Consider the following 18994-nt stretch of genomic DNA (forward strand, 5'->3'; position numbering starts at 1 on the left):
CAGGCCGCCACTGGCTCCGACACGGAGCATAGCTGAGGACCCAGTATCTCTGGTTGCTCTGTTATGAGACAGGGTCCTACTGTGTAGCCCAAGTAGACCTAGGATTCACCATATAAGTCAGCTGACCTTAAACGCACAACAATCCTCCTGCCTCATGCTTCAAAGCCAGCACAGACCTCTTCAAGGCTTCTCAGACTGTTGCAATGAGTCATTACAAAACTTCTTTTTAAAAAAAGAGATTGCATGTTTAATTTAATTTTTAAAAGTTCTTTTCTTTTCCAGCCAGTTGCGGTGGCACATACCTTTAATACCAGTACTCGGTAGGCAGAGGAAGAGGATCTCTGAGAGTTCAAAACCAGCCTGGTCTACAAAGCAAGTCCAGGACAGCCAGGGTTACCCAGAGAAACCCTGGCTCAAAAAGCAAGCAAGCAAGCAAACTTGTTTGTGTGTGTGTTCAGGACACAACCTGAAGGAGCCAATTTTCTTCCAGCATGTGGGTTCCAAGAATTGAACTCACAGCAACCACTTTCCACGACTGAACCATCAACCAGTTCCCATAAAGCTTTTTTCCCCCATCTTTTTTGAGATGCAGAAAAGCCCTAGATAGCCTGGGACTCACTATTTAGACCAGGCTGGCCTCAATCTTGCAGAGATCCGTCTATCTGCCTCTTCCTCCCATGTGCTGGAATTAAAGACAAGTGGTTTGGCTGGGTTGGTTGTGTGTGCTTTTTGAGACTCACTATGCAGTCTATGATGGCCCTGAACTCCTGATCCTCCTGACTCCATCTCCTGACTGTTCAGATTACAGGCATGTGCTAGTTACCACGCCCCCCGTGTGCGGTACTGGGGAGTGAACCCAGGGCTCTACACGTGCTGGGTAGGCATTACCAACTGAGCCATCTCCTCAAAGCCATCACAAGCTACTGCCTTGAGGAGTCCATCTAGCCATCTAACAGGGCACAGCCATCCACTGATGCCTATGGCAAACACATGAATGGCCTGCAGGGTGTCCAGGCCTGGCCTCTGCAGGGGACAACAATGAGGAGTCTGGTCACATGGTGCCATTACAGGGTGTGGCTTCTTGTACCTGTGCGATCTCCCAGGCATGTCTCTACGCTATTGGCCTCACTCACCTCGATTTTATCAGTCTTGGCATCTCCCCAGTACAGCTTGCCCTCCTGCAGGTCCAGGGCGAGTCCATTGGGCCACCCGAGGGAGGTGTTCACCAGGACATGCCGATCTCGCCCATCTAGGTTGGCACATTCGATTTTGGGGTTCTCCCCCCAGTCTGTCCAGTACATGAGGCTGGAGAAAAAGCAAATGGCCATGATAGTGTCTGTTCTGCCCCTGCTGCACCCCTATTCTGAGGGACACACCTCCCGCCACCCACTCACCAACACAGCCCACAGCTCGATGGGAACATCAGAGCACCCCACTGGGCTCCCGGGGGCTCCAGGTTCAGCCCCACCCCACAGGAGAGTTCTGGAAGTGACCCTGCAGAGCATCTGAGGCAGCCTTGTCCCTGACCTGTTTGCTAGGGGCCAGAGCATCGGGGAGGAGGGTGGCATAGAGCCTTCTAGAAACAGAAGTAAAGCCTCTGTATACTCAGGACGTGGAAGCTGTGCTTGACCCAAGGGAAAATGGAGGATGGCAGAAGGCAGAAGTTTTAATGCAAGAAATTCAGGGTACTCTGGGCTCAGGACACAGCCTTGTCTCCTACCGCCTCTGTCCTGCCTTCTGGTCCCTTCTGTATGAAACATGCTTCCCTGGACCTGAGATCATACACACTTTCACTGGCTGCCCAGCTTCCCTGAATCTCAGAAGTCACAGGCTGGGAAGGGCCCTGGCAGCTGCTCCCACATATGAGGACACCATGGTGCATGGGTATATGACCTCTTTGAGTTCACGGTGATGTAGCTGGGGGTAGATCCTAAGTCTCCTGACCATCGTCTGAGCTGACCACCAGACCCCCACTGCTTCCTCACCCCCAATGCATCACATGACCCTGGTGCTCCTTGTATCCATCCTCTTTGGGAACACCCTTGCTCTTTGGCCACTACCACAGAGAAAATTCTGCTTACTACTGGGCCCAGGGTCACTGAAGGGCTACCGCAGCTTAGACCTCCCCCTGATCCCCATACTCCATACCAGCCACTGCCCGAAAAGCCCTGCTACCCTTCTGGACCTCTAACCTCTCTAGCTTACGAGGCCCCACAATGGGCTGTGCCAAAAACCTGGTTCAGGGCCAGGAGCTCAGACCCCACGTAGGGAGAGGGCTGCCCTGGCGTTGGCACCTGCAGCACCCACTTGTGCTCCGGTTCCTGCTGCAAAAGGGGGAACACATTTGATGCCCATGGCTGCTGACTGGCCCCTGGCCCTCAGTCACAGGTTCACACCCTGTACTAAGTGCAGACTCTTCCTGGCCCACCAGCATCAACCCTAGAGCTCCCCAGCACCCGCCCCGTCAGGCTCTGCTCAGTTAAAGTTCTAACGCAGGAGCTCCCTTCTCCACCGGGCACAGATGCTAGGGTCGGAGGCTCCTTTCCAGCCACATCCGCTTGGCATTTATATGGGTCTCTGCAGATCCAAACTTTCTCCCCATATCTGTGCAGCAAACACCTAACTACTAAGTACTCTCCCTAGGCCCATCCCAGTTCTTTGGTGTTTTTTATTTTTTGAGACAGGATTTTTTTTTTTTTTTTTTTTTTTTTTTTTTTTTTGGCTGTCCTGGACTCACTCTGTAGACCAGGCTGGCCTCGAACTCACAGTCACAGCAATCTTCCTGCCTCTGCCTTCCCGAGTGTTGGGATTATGGGTGTGTGCCGGGGCACTGGCTGTTTAATTTTAATGTGGATTCTAGGGATCAACCTGGGTTCCTATGCTTGTGAGACAGGAACCTTCTGCCCAGCCTTCCAGGCTTTTTCACCCACTGCCTGATGGCCTGTCCCTGAGCTCCTCCAAGTCCAGTCCAGGGACCAGCCGCAGCAGCAGCCCTGGTGGCTGACTCGGAACTCTGCCTATTAACAAGCTTATCTCAGGGGTTGGGGGTGTCCCAGAGCCCACCTGCAGTCCCAGCCTTACCCCATCACAGGGTGCAACACAATGGCCCGAGGTTCGTCCAGGTCCTCAGACACCAGGATCTTTCGGGAGGTACCGTTGAGGCGAGTCACCTCAATTCGGTCAGTGCCTGTATCTGTCCAGTAGAGGTTCCGGGCAACCCAGTCCACAGCAATCCCATCGGGGTCATTGATCTCAGTGTTCACGAGTGTCTGTGCGCCTGACCCATCCAGGTACGCCCTGCGGATAGCCCGCACCTCATCATCTGTCCAGTACACGTAGCCCTCCAGCGGGTCATAGTCGATGGCAATGGCATGCCGGATGTCGCCCACCTGCAGCACTATGTCTGTGAAGTCAGGTGTGTCCAGAGAGATCCTCCTCAGGTCTGTCCTCCGGGCTAGCAGCAGCACTTCCTCAGCCCCTGTGGAGACGCAAGCAGTGAGGCCAGGTTATCGTGGCTGTGGTAGGCCCAAGCGCCTGGGCCTGTTGTGGGGCCATCCAGGCACGCCGAGGCAGACCACAGCAGTGGCTACAGGGGCTCTGCGGGGCCGACGGGGTGTGCACAGAGATGTTCAAGAACCAGCTAGACGTCCTCTTGGCAGGCCATCTGGCTTCTACCAGTGTGTGAGAGGCCCTTGGCCTGCCTGTCTCCCTCCTGACCACAAGCCTGCCTCTGCAAAAATCCCGCTGGAAGTTCAGGACTCCAGACCCCAACTGCCAGTCCTTTCCTCCTCCTCCATCCCCCTAAGAAACAGCTTCGAGCAGACACCCCTGCTTGCTCTGTCACCCAGCTCCCTGCAGGGACAGAAATCTGTGTCAAGTAAGTAACCTCTATACAGTTCTGCCATGCACAGTGCTGGGATGGAGGGAGCCTGGCTCCAAAGTTCAGAGTCCCTTCCCCCTCCCCTCCATATCTGCTGCACATGTACTAACATAAAATTTAGGACCACTTGACATACTAGGCAACTGAGACCGAGACCAAAAGCCACCCCCAGAGCCAGGTATCTCTGACCTGATTCCAGACCGGACCCACAAGTGCCTCCTACTGTGGCTAGGAGCCAGTGGGACACTGTGGCCACTACAGAGCAGGGCCTTCAGAAAGGCTGCTTTCTTGTCTATAGATGGGGGGAGTCCCACAGGAGATGGGCAAGAAATACATTTCCAATACACTTTAGAGCCACTGTGAGTTATGAGAAGTCAACCTGCCTCTAGACACTGAGAACCCGTGGGCAGCAGAGAAGCTGTGAAAACCACGTCTCCTCTCTGGGGCCTTGGGTCAAGGGAACACTAGAGTCTCTTCTGAACCAACGGCAGGGCCCTCACATGCTCCAGTCCCGAGGGCCCGAGAGTCAATACTGAAAGGCCTGCCGTGGTGGTGTACACCTTTAACCCCAGCATTTGGGAGGCAGAGGCAGGTTGGTCTTCACGAGTTCCAGGTCAGCTTAGCTTACATAGTGAGTTCTGGGACAGCCTAAGCTACATACCTGTCTCGAGAAAATATAAGAGTCAGCACTAGGACACGGGGCTGAGAAAAGGGATGGCCTGGCCGCTCCAGGAGCCTGGTGCACAGCAGTGTGGGCCTCTGCCTCTGTTCCAACCCCCGCCCCCATGCTGGGCTGTCAAGGCAGATCAGGAAGATATGCACCGAGCCCCATGTAGACACGAGGACTTGAGTATGCCCCCGACCCTGACACAAGTGCCTCCCAAGGCTACTGGAGTCAAGACATAGCTTCCTACCAGAGCCATTTCTTCCAGCCCTTCCTGATCTCTAGGAGCCACAGAACCAAGAATGTCGGGGCCAGAGATGTCTTCTGGAATCCCAGGGCCATCCATCTATAGTCAAGAAGCCCTCTGCCTCAGAGGCAGCAGCCGGGGCCTCCCTCACATGTCAGCCTCCAAGACAACTCCCAGGCATCAGCCATGTCTGACCATGTAGGCCTCAAACAGGAGACAGCTGCCTATGCTCACAGTGGCTCACTCAAGGTCCCCAGGGGCCAGGACACCTGCTTTGATTCCTCCACTGAAGGGAGCAAATGCAGCAGTCTCCTAGTCAGGGCTGGGGAAACTGAGGCACCAGGTGTCAGAGTGAGTCAAGGTAACACTTGTGAGAGTCTGAAGTTCCCAACAGCAACAGAGACCCTTGACTTGGATCCTGACTGCATGAAAAGGTGCACACTGGGAGGGAAGGAAGGAGGGGAAATTTGGGATTCCAACAGATTTTCCTCCTCTGGGCTCCATTTTCAACCTGTTCTGTTAACCTGTGGACGGGCTGACAGTGTCCTCACCCCACAGTCTCACAGGGGCTAGTAAGTGCCTTTTTGTACAATACTGTGCCCAGAACAAGGGGTCAAACCTGCGCGTGGAGGCACCGCCCTGGGGCAGAACCCACCTGGCATGAGCGTCTGGCAGGGCCCTGACTCTCCAGGCTTGCTTCTTCATCAGCCAGGCTGATGGTGCTTGGGTCACTTTCAGGGAGCCAGGTGGCATGAGGCTTAGTCATCATGATGGGAAAGAGATGCCCCCTTGTAGAAAAAGCCCAGGAAGGGCCTTTACTCTCAGGGTCTCCCAGTGGGACAGGCAGTGTATGACAACTGTCCCCTGGCTTCACACGGTGTCCCCATGGAACACCTCAGGGAGATGAGCACCCCGGTGGAAACTAACTCTTGTTCCCCAAACCACATCTGAGCCTGTTTTGGCTAACCCCATCCCACAGTCCTAGCACAACCATCCATGAGGACCATCTCCACATCATGTATGGCTATGCCATGAAGTACAGGTGAGGGAGCTGATGTGCAAAGAGGCCACGCTCCTGGCTCACAGGCACACAGCAGCAAGTGGGAAGGTAAGATCCCCTGAGCCACCTGAGGCGCGAGTACAAGAGGCTTGGCAATAAGCGACCAAGCCAGCTCTGTCATACCACCAGCATCTATAGTAGCCACTTTAGCCCAGGCCTAGAGCAAGCTATGACAGAGGAGGAAGTGGAAAAGCAGACTCATGATACCCCCAGGGTCATGGAGCAGAGACCATCAAGTAAACAAGGCCAACAAAAACCCCACAATCTCACACTGTAGCCATAAAATACAATGAGGAAGCAGGGAAGGGGAGGAGAGGGGCTTTGGAGATGTGAGGGGCTGCTTTCTGCCATCACAGGGAAGAGTCTAGCAGAGTAATGAAGATGACACACAGGCCCTTGCTCTGGGAGCGAAGCCAGCACAAAGCCCTGAAGCACGCCTGGCCACCGGGACTCTTCCAGCCACTCTGAGGAAGGCTGTGAATGAAGTCTCGGTGACTGCAGCAGTAATCCATTGCTGAGCTAAACCCTCAGCTCTCAACTGACTCCATCATGATGGGCAGGGGTCCTCTGGAACCCCCATGGCTGTACAGCATCTTGAGGCATTTTTAGTTTTGCAAGAAAAATACAGAAACCACAACAGGGTTGCCCGAGTCAGGGCCACAGACCAGTCATGTTCCCGAGGTGTGAGGGCTGGGCTCATGTACGCAGGCTTCCAGGGCTAGTAATGGCAGGCTCTGGTTAAGGCCAGGCCAGCAAGGGAGAGCTGCCTTGTACCAAAGCTGACGCCCATGGTTAGCCTCTGAGAAGGGTCTTTAAAAGTGAGGTCCTAACAGGTATCCTGGCGCTGCAGGTGTAGGGTGAGCCAGGTGGACCAGGGACAGTGCTGACCATAAAGAGGAGAGAGGCCTGCCTGGTGCCTGGAAAGCCAGTAAATGACGTTTGTCTAAACATCAAGGAAGCAAACAGTTCAGAAACTCAAAGTGTGACCAAGCGCTTGCTTTTTAAAACCACCTTTCTTAGCTGGGCGGTGTTGACACAAGCCTTTAATCCCAGCACTTCGGAGGAAGAGGCAAGCAGATCTCCATAAATTCAAGACCAGCCTGTTCTGCACAGTGAATTCCAGGGCAGTCAGGGCTACACAGTGAAACCCTGTCTCCAAAAACAAACAAACTGTCTTTCTTTCCTTTGTATGTGTTGGGGGGGCACGGGAAGGGGAGACAGAGACAGAGACAGACAGAGAGATCAGAAGACAATGTGGGTTCCCAGGATCAAACTGGTCAGGACTGGTGGCAAGGCCCTTCACCTAAAGTGAAGGCTTCCTCTCTCCTGGAGCATTGATAGCCACTGGACCTAGCTGGGTGGATGCCTGGCTTCTTTCTCCACTTCCTCCAGGAACATACAGGGCACAGGATGGGAGCATTCCCACTGAAGGGCCATGTGCCAGGCACAGGGCACAGCTGCCACAGCCTAAACCTGTGACTTTAACAAGATAAGTTTACTCTTCCCCCGACGGAGGGCTCAGAAGAGCCAGGGTGCAGCAGGGCTGGCACTCTCCCTGGGCTCTAAGGGAGGGTCCTTCCTGCCTCTTCAGCTCCTGGTGTTGCCGGAAATACTTGGCGTTCCTTGGTTCATTGCCAACCGCTCTGATCCCTGCCTCCAGCTTCACACAGTGGACTGCACTGTGTGGCTCTACGGTCCTCCTCGGGGGAGGACACTGCTCTGTGGACACCCGCTCAGCCACACCTCCGCTTCATTTGATTACCTCATCAAAGGCAGGGCGTCCAGACTAGCTCTCTCACACACACACAAGGTGATTTCGTGAGGAGGGTCAGGGCAATGCCGGAAGGAGGGAACTCTGGGGAGAAGAGGGGAAGGCGGTCCAGGCTGCTAAGTATGAGTTGAGCTCAGAAACCAGCATGTTCACTACAGGGGGGCAAGTCATCTCATGGGCCACAATCTGCTGGGGACCCGCCACACACAGGGCACCAGGCAGCTCCAAACCCAGCCTGTCCTTAAGGAAGCCACAAGCAAATGGCACGCTGTGTGTGCAGCAGGATTCCAACCACAGGCACAGACAGCAGGACAGACTGCCACCCTCAGGCAAAAGCCTGGAAGGAAACGAGCTTGAAGGGCTACAGGGCTTGATCTGTTCTCTAATAACGTTGGACCGGGAATAGCCAAGCATCTCAGGGAAAGAGTCTAGTCACAGGCAGTGCTGAAGCAAGAGTGCATGGCTGTTCACAAACAGAATCTCATCTGGGAACGCTGACACCTGAAGGTCGTATCACTCCACATGTCACAGCATAAGTCTTCTGATTTTCTTACTATCTGTGTAAAATGCATATATCACCCCGGGGCCCTCAGGCTGTAAGAAGCCTACTCTGAGGCCCGTGGCCTGTGGCTGGGGAGGGTTAAACCTTGTAAAAGAAGTATGAGAGGGGCCAGTGAGATGGCACAGTGGGTAAAAGCACCCGCTAGGCAAGCCTAAAGGCCTGACTTCAATTCCTGGAACCCACGTAAATGAAGAAGGAGAGAACAAAGCTGTCCCACGACCTCCACATGGGTACGATGGTATACATGGGCCCAAACACACACATAATAATAAGATAAAAGAGTAGATGCTGGGGAGATGGCTCAGTGGTTATGAGCACTTGTACTGCAGAAGACTTGTGCTCAGTTCCCAGAACCCAGATCAAAGCGATCCGTAACTGAGAGGAAATGCCTGAAGCCCTCTTCTGGCCTCTGTCATCACTGCACACACATGGTGCACATACATCCGGGTGAATACTCACAGACTTAAAATAAAATCTTTTGTTTAACAAAAGGAAAGGAAAGCAAAGACAATCTATAACCATGAAAACAAGCAGCTTCTAGTGACAGCCTGACTGAGTAGTGGGAAAGCCTATTTGAGTCCTAGTATGTCTCAGCTTCTGCAAGTGTCGAAGCCAGCTCAGGCTTTCTGGACAGCAGGCTGGGACTTTCTGTCCCTCTGAGCACAGCACAGAGCCTGAGGATGGAACTGCAGTGCACAAAGACACACACCCAGCCACCCAGCCTCAGGGCTCCAGGAGAACAGCAAAAACCCAATACCGAAGATGAGGACCTGTGAACAGTCTAGACATTCCGTGACATACAAGCAGGAAGAGAGGGAAGTTAAGGGGTTCATTTTAAATCTCAGAAGTCATCATTTTAAATCATCAGAAGTCGGTGTTTACACAGACACAGAACACCAGGCCATGGAGAAGAGCCAATGATGCCGGGAACACCTGAACTGTAAGAAGTAAGATGTGGGTCTGCACACTGCGAACACACATGCGTTCGGGCTTGGGAAAAGCGAAAATCGTGCCAGCCAGACGGCTCGGTAGGTGAAGGCTCTGTCACCAACCCTGGTGACCTAGTACAATCTCCAGGACGCACCCAGTGGAGAGAACCAACTCCTTTGAGTTGTCCTCTGACCTCCACACGGGCACTGTGGAACGTGCACACACACACACACACAAAGTAAAATGATAAATACCCAATAACAACTTTTTAGAAGAAAAAGTAGAAAACACGAGGACCTGTCACAAGCAGCTTCATCCAGGCGGCAGGATTCTGGGTCATTTAAACGTTGCTATTTATCAGGCTGAAGAAACGGCTCAGAAGTTAAGAGCACTGACTGCTATTGCAGAAGACCTGGGTTCCGTTCCCAGCACCCACCCCCATGGTTGGTGGGTGCAGCTCCAGTTCCAGGGGATCTGACACCCTCTTCTGATCTCTGCAAGCACCAGGTGCGTACATGGTGTGAACACTTGGAAATAAAACACGCATACACATAAATCACACGTAAAATTCTTTTTTCTGGTTTATGTTGATGGTTTCCTTTCTGTGGTAAACATAAATTTGTCCTTGTACGAGGAAAAGGCTTCTGAACTGGGGTCAGGAATAGACTGGGGAGGGTCTCAGACTAGGAGGAGATGACCAGGGATGCAAGGCTTTTTTCCCTGGAGCCAGGGCTAAGGAAAGGGCGGTTTTAGCTGCTGGGGTCTCAGTACAGTGAAGGGAAGAACAAGGTGGAAGGCAGGATGGGGTCAAAAATCATATCCACCTAGAAATGTGGCCCTGTATTCTTCAGCTACCTCTGTCGGGGCCTGGGAGATGGATCTACTGGCAACAACTGGACATGTGGGAACGGAAAAGCTAATCTCTCCATGGGAAAAGATTTTTTTTCTCCCCACAACAAGAAAAATAATAATCCGTCTTAAGGATGTAGCAAGGCCCAATTAATACAGGCAGAGCCCTGGCTCCCTCACAGCCATAGAAGACAGCCCAACCCTCCCACACAGTCTACCACAATCCCAAGGTCACAGGCTGCCCCTCGAGGGCCCAAGACCTCAGCACAGCTACACGCAGCGTGGGAAGCATCCATGAACTCTGTGACTCTGCCTTGCCAACTTCTTCGTCATCAAGACAGCTGAGATCCAGCCCTTCTCGGTCCCCATGACTCCTGCCCTGGTCCCCTCCTCAGTGGTCCTCATAGCAGGCATGGCCAGCTTCTTCCTTAGCTCCTAGGCCTGAGGCTGCGTGGGCAGCTCAGTGACTGAGCAGGTCCCCATTCACCCAGCAGACTGAAAGGCTGTAAACAGCCTGGCTCTGCGGCTTCCCATATGGCAGGTGGCCAGATTCTTTTTGTTGTTTTAGCAATTGATTAAGTTTCTCCACTGCCCCCTTGGGGGGTAAGTGGTTAGACAAAATGCCAAGACCGCAGCCCAGCACCTTGGCCTGGGAAACCCCGCCTAATGACCACAGGGTCACAGGCCCAAAGGAAGTGGCCAGGCCTCTCTTAGGCTCTGCTTATAACCTGAAACCCAAGTGACTGTCTGCTTGCATGGCTCACCCCAAACAGCCCAATACATATGCAGAGGAAGGCTGAGCTTATCAGGAAAGGCCGGACAGACACCAGGCCCCAGTTCTGAGGTGAGTGCATAGCTCTCAACTAAGTCACTTGCTGCCCAGAAGCAGAGTGAAGGCAGGGTCAATCTTAGGCCTCTTGCAAGTGTGCCCCTTCCTCTGCCATCTCCTGGTCACAGCTCCTCACTGATTCCCAGCTCTGTGTTTCTGCTTCCCCTCTCTACCATGACCCACAGGCCACTGTGCAGGAATTCACACCAGCAGTATTGTCCAGTGGCCAGCACAAGCTCCAAGGAAAACAGGCCTGATGTCAGCACCCAACCACTTACTCTACTGAACAGCCTTGAACAAGCTATCTGACCTGAGACTTGAGTAAAAACAGTCCCCCGATCAAGGCTAGGAAGAGCTGATGGCAAAGCCCTGATGTCAACCCCAGCACAGATCCCCACGCCCTGGCAATATATTCTCCCTGGAGACCTTTAAGGAGGTCAGAGGTGACACATAAAGTACGGCTTTTCTTGGTGAATTAAAGGTTGGGGCAGAGGGCAGGGAGACTGTAACACAGGTGGTGAATTAGCTGCGGAATGCTACGCCTCACCATGCGATGGTCTTCATGGTCTGCTTGACCGGATTTGGAATCACACACCTCTGCGTATGCTGTGAGGGAGTTTCCAGAGAGGTTGAGCTGAGGAGAGAGTGTCCACCCTGAATATGGCAGCACCATCGCATGGGTGCCACACAGTAAGCTAAGCCCCAGCGTTCACCTCTCTCTGCTTCTTGACTGCAGCATGGCGGGGGTCTCATAGCCCCGTTGCCATCCTTCCCTGCCACTGTGGACTGTGCCCTCCGGCCGTGTTCCAAAATAAGCCCTTCTTTACGTTGCTTTGTCACAGTGACAAGGGAAGTATCTTGGACATGCTGCTCCAGCTTCAGTTCTCCCAGAAAAGCCAGTCACTCTGGTCTAGGAAGACAGTCAGTGTTCCATACATAGCAGTCATTTTTTTAGTTTGGGGGAAGGGGTGTGTGCTGTGTGTGTTACACAGTTGCCACGGTGTGTGTGTGTGTGTGTGTGTGTGTGTGTGTGTGTGGACAGTTGCCCACAGAGGTCAAAACAGCATCAGATAGCCTAGAGCTGGAGTAAAAGGCTGTTCAGAGCTGCCAGACATGGGTGCTGGGAACCAAACTGAGGTTCTTAACCTCTGAGCCAACCCTCCAGCCCCAGCAGCGGTTATCCTAGCTGGTCACATGCTGTCTGCAGCCCCCGGAGCTAGCTCTGGCTTAATGGACAGCTGTCCCCTCTGCATCGGGACACTGCAGAGAGGAGCCCCAGGCAAGGTGGGCAGAAATAACAGCCTATGAGCTGAGAGCCCAGCCTTCGTCCTACCTGCAGCTGCGAGCGTGTTCCCTCTTGCGCACAGTTCCCCCATTCGGGAAGCAGGATCAGCCCAGTGCAGCCCCAGGAAGAAGTGAATGAGGGCATGGCTGAGAGCTGTGCCATGGCAGCAGGCTTCTTCCTGGGGAGACACTATTTCTGCCATCACTTGGTGGCTGGCCAGAATCCAAACAATTGAATACGCTGAGCTACGTGAAGACGCCATTTTCCCACCCGTAGGTCAAAGATGCCTATCAGCAGCCCACGAGGTTCAAAGAAACCACGATGGTGCACACCTGTGATCCTAGCAGAGGAAGGAAGATCATCACGAGCTTAAGATCAGCCCCATCTCATAAAATCAAAATAAATAAATGAAAACAGCTCACAAGTTCAATGGCAGGATGGATCTCGGGTGCCATTCCCAAGTGGACAGAGCACAAACCACCGAGACCTCACAGCCAGACGAGTAAGAAGTAAGACTAGAACTCGTGTGCTCCAACACCCACCATGTCCCCAAGGGTGGTACAGAGAGGGCAAGACAGGCCCCACCTGATGCATCCCAGCTAGCTGCTGCAAATCCGGGGGGTAACCAGAGAACCTCAGTGCTTGCCACCGAACATGACAATGCATCCAGCTCCCTGGGCCCTGACCCTGGTTCAGTGGGAAGCTGGAAGTGAGAGAGCCGAATCCATCTGTCCTTCACAGCGGAGCTGGAAGCAGAACTTGGAAGCATCCATCCCTCATAGGGCCTACGGTAGAGCCAGGGAGCCCTGGCATTAAAGCAGGCCTCTGAAGGGAAGCCTAGAGCAGTGGCCAACCAGGCAAGGGCAGGAAGGGGTTGGGGGGGGGAGCATCCATGCAGCATGGCCAGGAAGGAGCTAACTACCTATTTCTAGGGAACGGGAGGTACAAAGTGAACAGAATGAAGGACAAAAGGAGCTAGAGCCCACACACTCCTCTGAAGACACGCAGGAGCCCAAGTCAGCTGAGTACTCGGGCCTGGCAAGGTTCCCCCCAACTGAGGAAGAGCAGAACCACAGGCAATCTCTGGGCAGCTGAGGGGTCCCTACAGGATGCTGTAAACTTATAACTCGTCCCCAAATCAAAGGGTGCATCAGAGGGACCTCAGGGAACATGAAGCAAGAGGTGATCGTGGCACAGCGTCAGTCTGTGGAAGACACGCTCCTCACCACTGCCAGAAAGCACTAACGGTAGCTGGCCAGTGCCCTGACCCCAGGGAAAGTTTTCCTTTCTAAGAATATGGCGTGTGCCTCTCTCAGGGCAGGGAGGAGCTGCCTGCCTCACAGTGGGATGAGAGGTAGGGGCCTTGGGGCCTTCTCTGGGTGATGAAACCCTGTCTAGCTGCGGTGCGGTGGCAGTTACACAACTATATCAACTGTCAGAGCTGATCTGAGCAGACGCTCACAAAGCGTGTATTTCTGACGAGGTTACAACTCAGTTACACAGAAACACAACACGATCGCACAGAGGCTTACCACGAAGTCTCCTGGATTGTGCAATCCAATTTTCTTGCTATTAAAAATTCACGGTCCATGGTTGAGAACAGCAGCTGCCTTCTGTTTGCAAAGTCAATGCCAATCAAGGCTGCAGCGCAGACTCCCCCACAGGACCTCCTTTCTTTTCCCTTTGACCTACTTCCCTGATAAGTGACTCGCCAGCCAGACTCTGGGAACAAACACGCCCATTATTCTTGGCCCTGACTGAGGGCTGCCTGCCCATCTGGCTAATCTGTCAGGGTGGGTGGAAAGATGGATGGGTGGGTGGGTGGATGGATGGATGGATGGATGGATGGACCGACAGACATAAGAGTTAGTCAAAGTAGCTCCAGTTGTCCCACCTAGCCGTCAGACCTTACAGTGAGGTGCTCTGTTCTTTCAGCACCCCTACCCAGACTGCCCTGACAGTCACACATCTGTTAAAACTATGTCTTGGAGAAGTTGGGGGGGGGGGGCACGCAAATCCATGACCATCCTGTTGCTTGTTAGGCCTTGTCCAGAGGACATGCGGCAGCAGCTCCTGTGGCTAGCTTTGCCTGCTCACGGAGTCCTCTAGTCTTGTTATCCATAGCCCTAAGCAGTAGGGCACGTGTTGTTAAGTCACTACCCCAAAGCCTAGGTGGCAAAAGTCAGGACAACAGGGTGAGGGGATCACAAAGAGTGGGACGCCGAGATGCTGACAGTGAGGGAGCTGCAGGCTGCGGAAGACAGACAGCGGCGGCGACTCCCAAATAAGGCCCCTGCTACTGCTGTTTTTAGCCCATTCCACATAATTGGAAAAACATGGGGGAAACCAAAGCCAGCTGCCTGCGGAGGCCGCTCCAGAGGGGGCAGGGAGAGAGGCTGGCCCAGGCTGAGCACACAGGGCTCTCAGCTTCCAGCTTCCTAGGATTGAGAGTCACCCTGATCTGTGGAAACCCACAACACAGCCACTCCGGGTCTCACAGACCCCCTGGCTGAGCTGAAGGGAGCAGACTACTTGCTGTGATATGCTCTCCCGGGGGTCGGGAAGCAAAGACCCAAAGGCAAAGGTCTCCTGCCCACAGAGCCTCTGGGCCAGAATGCTCCTGAGCTCAAAGGACAGGCATGCAGTCTGTGCTCACACAAACAATGCGAGAAGTTCTTTTTAACATGATGGCACATGCCTGTAATCCTAGTACTTGAAAAGCAGTGTCAGAAGAAATGAATTTGCGGCCAGCCTGGGCTACATGCTGGGTTCCAGGCTAACCTAGGTTACACAGGAAAAGTGGAGCTGGGAAGATGGCTCAGTGGGTGCCTTGTTCTGTGTGAGGACTGGAGTTTAGATGCCCAGAACCCATATAAAAATGCGAGGTAGATGTGGTGGCTCCAAAACTTAGGAAGCAGAGGCAGGGTCCCCAAGCTAGCTATCTAGACTCGCTGAATCATGGAGCCCTTGATTCAGATGAGAAACCCTGCCTCAGTATATAGAGAGTGACCAGGAAAAATACTCGATTTCAAATGCTGGCCTCCACACGCACAAGGCCTCTCATTCAACCTCCAGCCATGCTGAGGGGGACCCTCCTCTCTCTTCATCTCAGAGGGGCAGAGATGATCCCTCAAGATCTTGAGGAATGCCCTTCCACTAGGCACTGGCTACACAAGCATCTGCCCCTTCTGCTCCCCCAGTTTATGGGATAACCCCTACTCGTCCATTAGCTGGGGCCCTGCCAGGGCCACTATGTCAGACCCTACTTCAAGGGCGACTCTGGGCTGCTCTTCAGTTGCTCGCACTCAGGACAAAGTAGGACTCTCTCTTCATGAAGTGAAGTCCGGGAATCCAGCAGTAATGTCTGGGGCTCTGATACCAAAATAGGAGGAGACAGGGGAGCTATGGCAGCAGCTCCCACTTACTTTGTGTCCATCCTAGAGGAGCAGACTCAGCCGCTCCATCCAGCCCATAGCTGGCTAGAAAACCTAGTATGTCAGAGGAGTCCCGTGACAGCCAGGCGCCTGTCCCCACCCTAGGTCAACACTGGCCTTGAACCCATAGAAATGGAAGCCATGCATAGTCAGAATCCCCAGGGTAAACACCCACTTCTGTCACTCAGTCTATTCACTGACATCTCTCCAGCCCTGTCACCACAACCCGGCATCACAGAGTCTTGGCGTTCACTTGATCCCAAACATTCCGGGAAGAATTGCTCTCTTAGTCTCAAACCAGAGTGCCTGAATGGTTCCAAGTTCAAGTTCAAAGTCAAGCCCAGCTCCTACCCGCCAAGCAGTCAGTCCTCCCTTCAACCACTCCACAGAGGACTGCTACTGTCCCTTTCTGCAGATGAAGAAACTAAACACAGGGAAGCTGAGTCTGTCTCAAAGAAAACAGCCAGGATATGGACTAAAGCCTAATATGATGGCTAGGAGACACTGACATTTAGGTGCCCTAAGGTAGCCAGGCAGTTTCCTTACCACCAGGGAGTATTACGCTCCTAGTCACAGAGCAAGACATGCCATCTACCCTTAATCCCCTTGTTCCACATGTCCATCACTCCCAACGCTCCCTTTGGGAAAGCCATGACATCACCCCAGCACAGCCCTTCTCCTGATCTTTATTCCTATTTCCCAACAAATCTGTCCTTTGGGCTGGCTAGCTACTTTCACTTATGGGACAGTTTCCCCCATATGGCCTCAAATGGACAACACTTGAGATCTCACAGATGCCCCTGCCTCCCAACTCCCAGTTCTCTTCTCCACCTCTCCACCTCACCCGTTAGGCAGCCTTACCCCAGGTGCTGGTAGCTGCCCACAGGCAGCACCCATGCCACCAACCATGAGAAGACGACAGGATTTACTGGTCTCTTTGTTTTGCCCTTGCATAGCCAGTCATGTCTCCTAGAGGTTTTTGCAATCAGTACACAGGGCATCTTAGCAGACAAAATCTGTGTCTACCTAGCACCACACCCTGCATCGTGCAGAGCTTCGCACACCAAGGGATGCTCACAGCCTACAAAGAAAACGGACACAGTGCCTGGGACATGGCTTGGCACCCTTGGCGGTCTAAGACCTCCACCCTAGTAGCCTGGGAATTTTCCAAGGGATCCAGGACAGAGAGGAAATGCTGAGGGAGGCAAGGCTGGGAATTCCTTAGAGAAAACAGCAGTCCCGAAGTCCCATTCTCATACAAAACGCTGGAGCACACCCTGTACACCTTAGCTTTTAGTCAACTTGACACAAAAAATAGGGTCTTCGGGGAGAAGGGAACCTCAATTGAGAAAAACATCTCCAAAGTTGGAGGACTCAGCCCTAAACTTTCAAACCTCTCCTCTCAAAACTCAGGGGATCTATGCAGAAGAGGGGGCAGAAAGACTGGACTAGCCAAAAATGGTGGAAACAGGATTTGCCAGGCACAACAGGTGAGATGCACATTTGAACTGACTTCATAGACATGGGGTGAAGACATGATGTCCTGCCCCTAGTCAATTGAGAGCTTCTTGGAAAGTGAAAATCCGTTTTCTTCAATGGAGTGACACTGGGTGTATCAACCACACTCCAGGAAAGGCCTCATGCTCAGAAGCAGTTGGCCAACACAAATCAGACTCACTAGTTTGGGGTGTGTGCGTGCGTGGGGAGGACTTAAGAGGAGATGAAAAAAAAAGACAGAATATTATCAAAATATATTACATAAAATTTTCAAAACATAAATAAGATTTAAGGGGGCTGGAGAGATGGCTCAGCCCTTAAGAGCACTGTCTCCTCTTCCAAAGGTCCTAAGATCAATTCCCAGCACCCACATGGTGGCTCACAGCTATCTGTAACGAGATCCGGTGCCCTCTTATGGTGTGCAGGCACATATGCAGGCAGAATGCTGTATAAATAATAAATCTTTAAAAAAAAATTTTTTTTAAGTAAGATTTTAAAAAGAGAAGAAAATGCCTCTATCACAGTCAAATCTATAAGCATTTTCTTGATTAATATTTGGTTTGGGAGGGCCCAGCCCACCATGGCTGGCTCCATCCCTGGGCAGGTAGTCTGCGGTTATATAAGAGAGCAGGCTGAGCAAGCATGAGGAGCAGACAGAAACAGGGCTCTTCCACAGCCTCTACTTCAGTTCCTGCCCTAATTTCCTTCCCTTCATGATGGACTGTGACCTGAAAGACAAATAAACCTTTGCTCCCCAAGCTGCTTTTAATAGTGGTGTTAATCACAGCAGTAGAAACCTTTTATCTCATCTGGAAACATCTCCCTCCTTATAACAGAACACCCTAGTCAGGGCATCTGCAACCAAAGTAGAAACATCTGATTTAGCATACAGAAGTCCACACTGACTAGAGGATGCCCTAAGCCTGTCATGCAACCCCCATCCAAGGAGGCCTCTGACTGACACAAAATGCTTTTTTCCTGTGTACTTGGCATTCTCATCACTCTAGACGTGCCTTTAATATCTGGTGGAGACAGAATTCTTAGCAAAGTGGAAAATGTCCTGTGTGCATTGAAGTCACCGAGGAACCTGGCTCCCACGGGAAGGGCAGGGCCAGCTGCTCATCCTGAACTCCAATGCCACGGGTATCTGCAACCTAAGTTCCACACTACAGAGCACACGGCAGGGACCAGGAAACCCTCAGAGTCACACCCCATGCCCCGACAGCAGCTGGGGCTGAGCAAGGACAACCCTACACCGGCATACACCAGGAGACAGCTTCAAGGAAGCTGCTTAGACCAGGTGTGGTCAAAGGCAGCTGCCTCCCCTGCCTTTCCCTGGGACAGTGGGACAATGGTGCAGGAAGCAGGCTCTGTCCCCAGAAGAAAAAAGGGAGGACCAGCCTCAGGCTGACCGCATTCCTCATCCCTCACAGAACAAGCCCCAGAGTCAACGCAGAGAGCTAGCCTCTGCTCCTGCCTTCATGCATGCTGGGTAAACAGTCTATGGACCCAGGTACATCCCCAGCCTAGTTCTGGGTTCTGGATTTTTTTCCTCATCCTGGCAGCCTAGATGCCAGGCTAGTTCTTGGGTACCAGAAAAAGCTACCCAAGGCGCCACAGCAGGAAGTACATTTCCCTGAGATGAGAATGCTGCCTATTGTACAATGTACAATGATGACACCAGGAGCCCGGAAGCAGCAAATGCTGAAAAGTGAGGCCTGAGCCAAAAGGTAGTAAGCAAGTGTGTGAATCAAAGAGGAAAATCTGTGGACGTGATGGCGCATGCCTTTAATCCCAGCACTCAGGTAGCAGAGGCAGGCAGATCTCCAGGAATTTGAAGCCAGCCTTGTTTACATAGCGAGTTCCAGGACAGCCAGGGCTACATAGTGAGACCCTGTCTTTAAAAACAACAACAGACATGCTAAAGTGGATGGTGAGAGTCCATAAAGCCTCAACTTAAAAAGAACTACAGGGGCAACCAAGGAA

The 18994-nt window shown here is 52.7% G+C and overlaps 1 protein-coding gene across 2 annotated transcripts in view; it reads right to left on the reverse strand.

The window, feature by feature from the left end:
- The window catches only part of Lrp5 (LDL receptor related protein 5), a 98224-nt gene that overhangs the window by 43361 nt on the left and 35869 nt on the right, over positions 1-18994 (reverse strand). For both annotated transcript variants that reach the window (XM_021634330.2, XM_060383424.1), the window contains exons 6-7: positions 3082-3478; positions 1134-1305 (exon numbers count right to left, since the gene is read on the reverse strand). In XM_021634330.2, the coding sequence (XP_021490005.1) occupies positions 1134-1305; positions 3082-3478 (569 nt within the window). The remainder of the gene's footprint in view (positions 1-1133; positions 1306-3081; positions 3479-18994) is intronic.

The sequence above is a fragment of the Meriones unguiculatus genome, chromosome 1 (genome assembly GCF_030254825.1).
Source record: "Meriones unguiculatus strain TT.TT164.6M chromosome 1, Bangor_MerUng_6.1, whole genome shotgun sequence".
Taxonomy (NCBI): domain Eukaryota; kingdom Metazoa; phylum Chordata; class Mammalia; order Rodentia; family Muridae; genus Meriones; species Meriones unguiculatus.